This window comes from Procambarus clarkii, chromosome 91, assembly GCF_040958095.1.
Source record: "Procambarus clarkii isolate CNS0578487 chromosome 91, FALCON_Pclarkii_2.0, whole genome shotgun sequence".
Classification (NCBI taxonomy): Eukaryota; Metazoa; Arthropoda; class Malacostraca; order Decapoda; family Cambaridae; genus Procambarus; species Procambarus clarkii.
This window is the reverse complement of record NC_091240.1, coordinates 12,735,502-12,746,567: the sequence shown is the minus strand read 5'-3', so window position 1 is coordinate 12,746,567 and position 11,066 is coordinate 12,735,502. Positions and strand designations below refer to the sequence as shown.

At 43.2% G+C, this 11,066-nt stretch overlaps 1 protein-coding gene across 1 annotated transcript in view; it reads left to right on the top strand.

The window, feature by feature from the left end:
- Positions 1-1,638: 1,638 nt before the first annotated feature.
- LOC123774045 (uncharacterized) overlaps positions 1,639-11,066 on the top strand; it is a 23,390-nt gene continuing 13,962 nt past the window's right edge. The window contains exons 1-3 of the mRNA XM_045768160.2: positions 1,639-1,777; positions 5,028-5,188; positions 9,077-9,119. Coding sequence (XP_045624116.2) covers positions 5,087-5,188; positions 9,077-9,119 — 145 coding nt within the window. The 5' untranslated portion in view covers positions 1,639-1,777; positions 5,028-5,086. The remainder of the gene's footprint in view (positions 1,778-5,027; positions 5,189-9,076; positions 9,120-11,066) is intronic.

The following is an 11,066-nucleotide window of genomic DNA, read 5'->3' as shown; positions in this document are numbered from 1 at the left end:
AAGAAGAAGGTTTTGGTGGTTGACAGTGTCAAAATCCTTACGCAGGTCCACAAATAACCCAACAGGAAACTCATTTTTATCAAGAGCTGTATGCATCAAGTTAATCATACTAATAAGTGCATCGTTAGTGCTTTTTTGGGGTCTGAAGCCATATTGACAAGAGCTAAGTATATTGAGTTTGGCTGTAAGAGTAAAGCTGCTTATAGATTAATTTTTCAAATATTTTTGATAAGTTTGGCAGAATTGATATAGGTCTGAAGTTGTTAACATCAGTGGGATCATCACATTTGTGGACAGTTACTCTCGCTTTTTTTAGAATATCTGGATAAGTTTGGAGTTCAAGTGACTTGTTGAAGAGCAATGCAATGGCAGGAGCTAAAAATCTGTAGGTTTTTTTGTAAATAAGAGTTGGTATCTTCTCAAGGGCACTAGACTTGCTTTTATGGGAAAGGATTATGTCAGTAACATCAGTGGAATTAGTAGGCATTAGGTACAGAGACTGGATAGTTACCTGTTAGATAGTCCTGAATATTAGTACTGGACGATGGAATATCATTTGCGAGGGATGACCCAATGGAAGAGAAGAACCTGTTGAACTCAAGAGCAGTATCAGAGGCTGAAAGTAGACCATCATTATTTGATAGGAGCACTGTATTGGTTTGTTATTTATAATCTTCTGTATTATCTGTACACCAGTTGATTGACAGTTGAACGGCGGAACCAAAGAGCCAGAGCTCAACCCCGCAAGCACAATTAGGTGAGTACAATTAGGTGAGTGCAGCAATGTGCTGCTACCTTTTTTTTTTTTTTTTTTTTTTTTTTTTTTTTTTTTTTTTTGAGATATATACAAGAGTTGTTACATTCTTGTACAGCCACTAGTACGCGTAGCGTTTCGGGCAAGTCCTTAATCCTATGGTCCCTGGAATACGATCCCCTGCCGCGAAGAATCGTTTTTTCATCCAAGTACACATTTTACTGTTGCGTTAAACAGAGGCTACAGTTAAGGAATTGCGCCCAGTAAATCCTCCCCGGCCAGGATACGAACCCATGACATAGCGCTCGCGGAACGCCAGGCGAGTGTCTTACCACTACACCACGGAGACTGCTGACAGTCTATATTCTATATGAAAGATTACACAATGTGGCTAAAAAAACAAGCTATAAGTTTATCTAATATTTCCATCTACAGGATGGTTAGTTTGGCACGACGGGGGCACAGAGGGTCCTGGTGACTGTTAGTGGAGGTGTCCTGGGTGCTCATTGTTCAGATATGGTAACCCAATATTAATTAGTAATTACAACAGCCTGACTATTTCTATTGCCCAAGACGGGCTGCGTATTAGTGGACTTGCAAATATGTATTTTACACATCAATATTGTTGCAGGACCAATTGTACCTTTTTATAATTATTTAGTTGGTCGTATGTTAATAATGCCCGAATGTTAATTTATGCCCGTATGTTAATTTATGCTCGAAACGCTTTGCGTAATAGTGGCTTTAGGCATTGTATGTACTAGCTCTACCTATAAGTCAACCAATCTTTGTAAAAATTTATTGTATGTATGTACCTTACCTAAATAAACATTTTATTTATTTTTATTTTATTTTAATGATAATATTGATAGCATGGTGTAGAAGGGAGAGGGAGCTGGAGGTCCGGGGTGCGCGGGAGGAGAGCGACGGGTTAAGACCAAACAATCCCCAGCGCTGGGCTCGCCATGTTGACTTTCTTCACCACTCTTCCAGCAGTGGTAACCTGCTAGCTTCACCACCCACGTATGCAAACACTTACGTTTGTTTCCTTCACTGTTGCCCTCAGAGATTGTTATAATAACTTTAAGAGAAGGAGGCATGCCTCACTTAACTTAGGAATACTACCAACATAGTTGTTGGTTTGACATTCTAATTGGCATTGGTAATTTTTTGTGGCACTAATAATACAGTATTATTCATCTCATAACTAAGTATTGACACTGGTACTTAATGGTAGAGAGAATATTTTAGCATTCATCTTGTTGAATTACTCTTATCAAAGAATGACTAGGAGAAGGCTCATTAGTGTGAATGGTAAAGCACTGTAAGCACTGCTTTACCCCAAAAGACAGTGCCACACATCATTCTAGTTTTCTTCTGTTTTATTTGCACTGGTGGTTTGACACTCTTGCAGTCTGCCCTCATTTTTCATTACCTATTTTTCTGATCATAGTACCTTTGCGATTTAACAGATTTTATCCCGATTGGGTCGCATTCTTCCGTCCTTAATGATTGGCGTTTGGTTTAATTGTTCTTAATTCAGTGTGTGTTATTTATGACACTGGCTTTTCAGAGAAGGTACAGTGCCTGTTTTCCTATATCGTCCACATCTTTTTCTCTGCTCCACTTGTGCTGGGTTGGCAAGTGGTAAAGCATTCTTTGTTTTCCTTCTCAGACTTCCAAGTTGGGGGAAGGGGGGGGGGGGCAGTTCATGACAACCTGCTAAGGTTTGGCTAGTTTATTCCTGCTACCCAACTCCATCCTCCCTTGTTGGAGGTTCTCTATTGCCACTCTTCCTGTGGCAATCAGGGATCAGATGTGGGTCTGCGTACTCAGATCAGTGTACCTACTGGTGTGCCTCTGCAACCTGAGTAAGTACTATACTCATTATTGCACTTTGGCTATTTTGTATTTCTCTTTATGTCTGTAGTTGTCTGCTGTAGGGAGTTTTGTCCAAGGAAGCAACTGAATGGCCTAGTTTAAAAATAGGGCTTTGGATGTACATGTACTGTAGATGAAAAGCTCCTTTTTGAGCCAGATACTTGGTTTCTCACTTTCCCTACCCAGTGCTGTCCGGGGTTTTGTCACACAATATGTAGTTGCTTCCTGAGACTAGGATGACGTGTAGGATTTTGACTGTCACTACAGGTGAGCCTATTACCAGTTAGCACAAAGATCTCTCTTGAAGTGAAGTAGTGTTTGAAGTTTAGGTTATTGAGCCATCTGTGGTCATTCTAGGTTGGATAGAATGAGTCAGAAATAAGGGAAGTCAAATATGAAGCCCCCCATGGGAATGAGGGATTGAGTAATCTCCAGTGTTGCCTTCAAAATGAAACCTAGCCATAGTCATAAAAAAAAATGGTAAAATTTTTTGCAGGCGATGAGTCACAATAACGTGGCTAAAGTATGTTGACCAGACCACACTAGAAGGTGAAGGGACGACAGCATTTCGGTCCGTCCTGGATCATTCTCAAGTCGATTGTGGTAACATTTTTACTTTGCTCAAAATTTTCCATGCAATTTACTGGGAACTGGCTTCAATTCCTGGTAATCTACCAAGACAGTTTGATTTAGCAAGCACCAATATTTTTTTCCACCAGCCAATTCATTTTGTACTATTGCAGTCCTTTTAAGCAAGGTCCTACTGTTATATTGATTTAGAATCCACACAAATTATGCCTAAGTGTTGAACTCTTTCCAAAGAAGCTATGCCTTTCTGAAGATGAGGTCTCCATGCTTGGATACAGTAATCCATGTTGGGCACACCAGAGAGGAAAAGACTGGCCATAACTGTTAAGGTTGAAACACTTCCCACATAGTTAACTGAATAATTCACTAAACAATTTTATGAATTAATTTGTTAAGTTTCTGAATGATGTTTATAGGAAACTTGGCCTTCAAGGCAACTGTTTCCTTTTTACTCGTGCATCAGATTCATCAGCGTGCATCAGTGGACAGCACGCTGGACTTGTGGTCCTGGGTTCGATCCCAGGCGCTGGCGAGAAACAATGGGCAGAGTTTCTTTCACCCTATGCCCCTGTTACCTAGCAGTAAAATAGGTACCTGGGTGTTAGTCAGCTGTCACGGGCTGCTTCCTGGGGGTGGAGGCCTGGTCGAGGACCGGGCCGCGGGGACACTAAAAAAAAATGCCCCGAAATCATTTCAAGATAACCTCAAGATCTCTTTTTGTCATTACATTGTTTGTGTACTGTATAACTACTCTTATATTAATTCTGGCTGTAGGATTCTTAATTCTTACGATAATTTAAATATCACCAGTGTAAACTGCAAAGCTAATCATCATTAGTACAGTTTCAATACTGTACTGCAGCTTTCTCTCAAACCAGGTTGTGTAGATTATGGAACTTGTAATTATTATATGATTAGTAATTACCAAGGGTTTTTAATCTTTTTTTGTTGATTTAGTTAATTAAAAATATTTGACAACTGGGTTAAGTTTGATATTTGCAGGTTATTTGTCTGAAAACAAACAATCCATCTCACACACATGGTAATATTTTAATATTATCATGGTTGACAACTGGCATAACTTCTATAACAGATATGACATGTATGCACATGATGGGGGAGTTAACCATGGGATTAAAACTCCTTATCGGTAAGAAAAAAGCCATGTTCAAATGAATTAAGAATGGGGCATTCTTCTGTATCTAGAATTTGTTTTATCAAACTAGCAAGAACATGTTAAAATGAAGTAAAGAAAGCTAAAATAAATTATGAAGTGCACATAGAGGAGCAAGAAAAGACAAGTTCTAAAGAGTTTTTTCAAATGCAGTACTGTATATCAAGCAAAGAATAGGGGGGGGGGAGACTAAGCCATTAAAAAAATGGGACAGGTCAGGTAAGTTGTCTTTCTTTGTATGCATAAGTCTTGTAAGGTGTACAGTACAGCATTCAAAATAGAGAAACTGCAAGTTGAGTAGACTTTATTCAATAATAGCATTTTGCCTGTGAGGACTTTATCAAGGCCTATTCACATGTCTGTTTCTCTACATTGTTGTCAACATTTTATCCTCTTTTGATCCAAACTTAAGAATGGTGGAACAGTAAGGCTTGTCATTATATTTACACATTGTATTATCCTTCAGAGAGTGATATATGTTTATCTCTCAGAATGTTCGGTAATACGTTTATTGCTTGTGATGCGTGTCTATGTATGTATTAACACGATGTACTGAACGGGGTGAGAATAGCTTGAGCTACCTCATCCCTTTGTGTGTATTTTACCTCAATAAACTTATTTCAATTTCAGAGAGTGATGTTGGAGCTGTTGTGGAGGAGAAAGAGTGAGGAATTTCAGAAGACAAAACTATGGCAAAACCAACAGGAGGTGTTGAAAATAATGCAACACTACAGGAGTTGGATAACCTGAGTGACATTAGTGATGATGTGGATGACATCCTTAACCAGGAGGTAAAGGTGCTGGGTTCATGTTAGGATATCACATGCTCATTTGGATCACTAGTTATTCATAGTCAAATATTTTCCTCTTTTATTCCTTCCCACTTGTAATACAGTATGTTAGAGTTGTAAGTGCCATTTGCAATATTCAGGCATATACTAAATAAGTATACATCTTGATTTTTTGTTTACAGTACTGTATATGTAAACAGTAACCATACAAATACTAAACCATTTAAATTTATTTAAACTTTGTATAACTACATTAATCATGAAATCTCTTGTTATCAAGTTAAGTTTTATAGTTGATTTGAGTGTGTAATTATAGGTATGGTACTAGAAGCTGGACAAAATATTATTGTTCTCTTGGGTTATCTTCTTGAGATGATTTCGGGGCTTTAGTGTCCCCGCGGTGTGAGTGTGGTCATTTGTATTACCTACTTTATTTTAAAAATATTTTTAGTAAAAGCAGGTCAGGTGATTAATACATGATGATTATTTAAATATTTGGAACAAACTTTTTGTAAAATTTGGTTCACTTTATGGATCCATAGTCAAGAACAGGATGCCTGTTAGGTTTATCCAAGTCCCCATAGGCCAACTGATGAGCTTCTGCAGATGTAATCCATAACAGTTGACTAATTCCCAGCTACCTATTTACTACTAGGTAAACAAAAGCATTAAGCGAAAGGAAACTTTGCATAAATGCTTATCCTGCCATGGGAGTTGAATCCAGAACCTTTCGTGCTGTGACGCGACTGTGTTGACAACTAAAAGACCCCGGCTTTGATGTCCGGGCAGGGTAAAATGTTTTGGTACATTTGTTAACACCTCATAACTCTGTACACGTAGCAGCAAAACGTTATTTGGTACTGTACTTTAGCAACTGATGTAGATCGCATCCTGTGAAGGGTCAGTTGTTGGTATAGGGAAACCAAAACCATGTGTGCAAAGGTACAGTTTGTCCTATAAACTTGGGCTATATGATAAATCATGGAGATAATCACCTTGAGTTGTGAACAATGAACATCAACAGATCACAGGTTTTAAAATATGCTCCTGAATGGCTAAACTTGACCAACCTGCAAAGAAACTGAGACAGTTAGGCCTTTGAAAATGGGTGCATGGGCATAGGTTGAGGAACAATGCTGCAAACAGCACCGGCAAAATAAGGCCCCACCTGAGAGTAGTTTGGTGGCTAAGGTTTAGAACCTTATTCCCAAGCGTGGTGTGTTCAAACTGCCTGAGTTCCAGCCAGAGCTGTCTACTTTCCCTGCGTACAAGTGCAAAGAGCCGTTTCCCTTCTTAACCACCACACTGCGCACCTTATTTTGGCAAAAACTTCATAGTGCAATTGTTTAGGACATATTTTTGTTATTTTTATAAATGTTCAGATAAAGTTAATGTAAAAATGTTTCCAAACTCAAGCATTTTCATTTAAAAACCGATGAAAACATTAAAATATAGCTAATTAAAAAAAAGCACAACATTCAAAGTGCCTTAGGGTGCTCTGCACAGAACAGTGGTTAAGGATAGAGAAAGCTCTTTCAAGTGGTTTCCTTCTTTTGACTGTGGTCTAGGGCGTGACTGCTTCATTACCAGATGTGGCATTGGGACACAGTTTTACTCTGGTGGCAGCTAAGTTCTGGTTGAAGGGAAGGTAACTTGGCTTGACTGGAAAGGTAACTTTTCTGGGGGGAGCCCCGTCGGCTCCCCGGAGCTTTCCCAGGCTGATATGCTAATGTCAGACTTTGACATCAGTCGTGTGTATGGAGTTCTTAGGCCTACCAGGGACCATGGACAGAACTGGGCCCCCTCAGAGAGGCAAGGGGAGCAATGGCCTATAGAAACCCCCGTGTGATTGGAAGCATTCTATGTCTGCCATCGACCGGGACAGGTACCCAGAAAGGTACCTGTCGCCTCAAAAACAAACCCCTATTCTGGTTAAAATTGCTACCAAAATGCCAAACTAGTGGATAGAACTCCAACAAAAAACAAGCAAACTAGTGTGATGTCACACGTCGCTGTGCCACTGTCTGGGCAGCTCCCCCCTCCCCGGGAGGGGGAAGGGGGAGCCCCAGACCCTCCACGCTGGCTACCCACACCTCGGTTCTTGAGGCTGATGCTATAGGCGAAGGTCGTGTGCTCTGGCTCCAGTGTCGCTACAGCACTGCTTCGCATGTGGTGTTTGTTTTTGTGAGTGCGAGAGCCAGGAGTTATCTTCAGTACTCGGGCTGCATGCGCCTAGGGCTGCCTTCCCTAGGTGCCCTGTAAGTACTGCGCTTGGGGCTTGGGGCCACCTTCCACAGGCTCCTTGGGGTCTGCCTCTGCTGGTCCGTTTTCCCTTTTCGGTTTTCGGCCGCCTGTTGGGCTCCTGGGTGTTCTGTTCTCCCTTGTTACCTGCAGGTAGGAGGCAGTTTGCACTGGTAGGGGCGCAGGGTGCTGCACAGCTTTGTATTCCCGACATAGCGGCCGGCTCTGTTCCTCGGGGTTCGCTGTCCTCTTGCGGGGTTTTGTTTTTGGTTTTGGCCTGGTGGGGGGTTCTGCCCTATTATTCCACTGGTGTTTGCCCTTCCACGGTTCTCCTCGGTGGCGCCCCCTGCTAGGTCCCCATGAGTGTACACGTCCCTGGGGTTCAGCTATAGAAGTTCGCTTGGTAGTTTGGGCGCCGGTTAGCAGCGCCCTGCCTGGGACTACCTGAGTGCGAGTCCTTTTAAAGTAAACGCTTGGAACCCTGGGAATCCCCTAGGGGGCGCGTGGGTCCGATGGATGTGACCCTGGAGTCCCCGCTCGCTGTGTGCGAGTCTGAGGGTTGCTCGGTCCCCTTGTCTCACGGTGACCCTCATTGTTTTTGCCTCTGCCACGACGCCTGTTGGGTCGGTGTTACTTTCGATCCTGAGTCCTGTGACTGTTGCTGCTTGTTTGTGACTCAATTTACCCAATCCTCTGATGATTCTATTCGGGTACAGGCGGCGCGTGCGTTGCAAGTTAGGTTTCATCTGTTGCAACGTGCTCAGTTGGTTGCTCACCCGGATGCCCCGGGGCTGCTCCGCTTTGCTTTTCGAGACCCGAACTTGGGGGTGGGGGTCACTTCGATCCTGGTTCAGTCCGCACCTCCTCGTCCTTCCCCTTCTGTTCATTCTGGTTCCCACCCCCCCCTGCTTCCGGCCCTGAAACGTCTGAGGGTTTCGGAGTCGGAGTAGGAGTTACTTGATCTCGAGACTCGGGCAGCTTCGGGGGGGGGGGGATGCCCCTTCCAGGGGGGCGGCAGAGGCATTCGAGTCTTGTCTTCCGGCCGAAGCTTCTGTGTCTGACTAGTGGGCCCCCTTTCTTCCGGCTTCTACGGCTGCTCCGTCCCTGTCTTGTGGGGAGTCAGGGCTTGGGGAGAGGACTTGGCTCCGGGTTCTATGGTGAAGGACCACAAGGCTGGGGTGGGGCTGACTTAGGGGGCCTTGGGCCCCGCTGGACCCCGCCTGGGTTTTTCTTCCCTCTGAGCGGGGCTTACTGTTGCAAGGAGTGGGGTTTTCTTTTACCCCCTCTGCGTACAAGTGGGGTTTGTTTTGGGGCGCATATCTTTCTGGGTGCCTGTCTCGGTCGATGGCAGACATAGAATGCTCCCATCTACCGGGGGTTTCTATAGGCCATTGCTCCTCGTGCCTCTGAGGGGGCCAGGTTCTGGCTCGTGGTCCCCTGTAGGCAAGAACTCCATGCACTTTGACTGATGCCCGAAAGCTAATGGTTACTTATCAGCCTGGATAGCTCCTGGGAGCCCAGAAAATGGCGTTTCGTTACATTCAACGCTGGTTTTATTAAATTTAGATTTGAATATTATTTATTTTAACTTTGGCATTGTCTTACTCATGCAAGTAACTCATCAAATGTAATTTCTATATTTTTTAGGATCTAGCAAATTCGAACGCGGAAAATGGACATGCAAATAATGGTGAGTTGACATTCCTGTTGAATTTTAGTTTTAAATTTTAAAGAACAGTTATCTCATTTGATGTACACATTGTTTGTAATATATGATAATAGGAGGTTTTATTCAGTATTTATTAATGTGAACACGGAAAATTGAATCTGGTTTTGTAAAGACTTTTTGTAAATTCTAGACACTTTAACCCCCAAAGTGGGGTAAGTGTGGCAACTCAGTTGAGCTGAGGAATGATTTTCACTGTCAATGCTGAACCCTGAACTTACTGGGAGAGTCTCTTCAGTGTTTCTGAGCCTCACTCTGGTACCTCCCAGCCTTGGCTGCCATACCAAGCCTCTGAGTGAGCATGACAAGATACCAGGGCCAAAATCTGGTTCACTAGCCAACACATGTAAAATGGACACCAGCCTTTTTGTAAAGGTAATAACAGTATAATGCACATGAAGGACAAACATTAGAGAGTAACACTTGAAGGGAGCATTCTCCTTCCTCTGGCTCAACTCTGCTCTCTTCTGAAAATATTTTATTTCTGGGGGACTGAAGCTATCTCACTGAGAAGGCTCCTCATTGGGTCACATTAGTTGCAGGAGGTTTTGTTTAGCCTACCAGGGACCAGAGTCTGAACTTGGCCACCTCACAGAGGCACAGGCATGCGTGCAGGCATTCTTCATTGGCATGCAGTGGGGGATGGTCTTCTTTTCCCCTCCTACTTTTAGGGCTGATCCTCCCCTCTGCTGCACACACAGTCCTTGGGACATGGGTACCCTCGACATGGTCATTTCTGTTTTACCACCACCCACCATTTTAACATGGAGCCGGAACAACCGTGGACATCTTCAAGAGGAAACTAGATTTATTCCTCCAAGGAGTGCCGGACCAACCTGGCTGTGGTGGGTATGTGGGCCTGCGGGCCGCTCCAAGCAACAACTTGGTGGACCAAGCTCTCACAAGTCAAGCCTGGCCTCAGGCCGGGCTTGGGGAGTAGAAGAACTCCCAGAACCCCATGAAGCAGGTATGCAAATGATGTGCATCTCTATGGTTAAGGTTGTATTTAGGGCCCAAGATCTGATAAAGATGATACTTATACAGTACAGTATTGTTTTCTTCCCCTTGGCCTAATTAGAATAGGAATTGTCTAGTCCCATGAGACAAAAGCAAGCATAATGTGAGAAATAATAGTTGATTTTAATATGGGGTATCTGGTACTCAAACTAGTGTGTAGACAGGGTGTCTAAAGTGACTAGAGGCACCAGCCAGTGCTCACTTCAGGACCTGACCAATAAAAAAGTCCAAAGTTTTTTTGTGAACAGCAGAGGTGCTTAGCAGGAGCAACTGTGATTCACTGAAGAGCTTAGCGGGCAGCGCCAAGCCTTCCGTGTCTATGAATAGCATTCACACTGGCTAGCAAACATGGCACTTGTTCTTGATCAACAAGGCCAGATTATCTAGGGACATAACTGAAACTATAATGCACCAAGATAACCTGCAGGACATCTTTGAAGTGATTCCTTATTTTCCTGCAGTTGCTGTTGTGTGAACAAACAGTAACATCATTCCCCGTTGTCTTATATGTACTAATATACACTCAGTAATCTGAATCATATGAAGCCGACATCTGTGACTTAGCCAAATTTCTTGCCGGGAATGTCCAAAAATGAACAAATTCGCAAGTTTTTGTACAACCCAGATACTGTACTTCCACCGTTTACCCCGGATACTCCAGCCATTTACCCGGATACTCCTGCCATTTACCTGGATACGCCTGCCATTTACTCCCACTGTTTACCTGGTTACTCCTGCTGGTTACACAGTTACTTTTGCCATTTACTAAAAAATGATGAGTACGGGTGCCTTACAGCTGGGTGGACAGCACTTTAGATTTATAGTCCTGAGGTTCCGGGTTCGATCCCCGGTGGAGACAGAAACAAACGGGCAAAGTTTCTTTCACCCTGATGC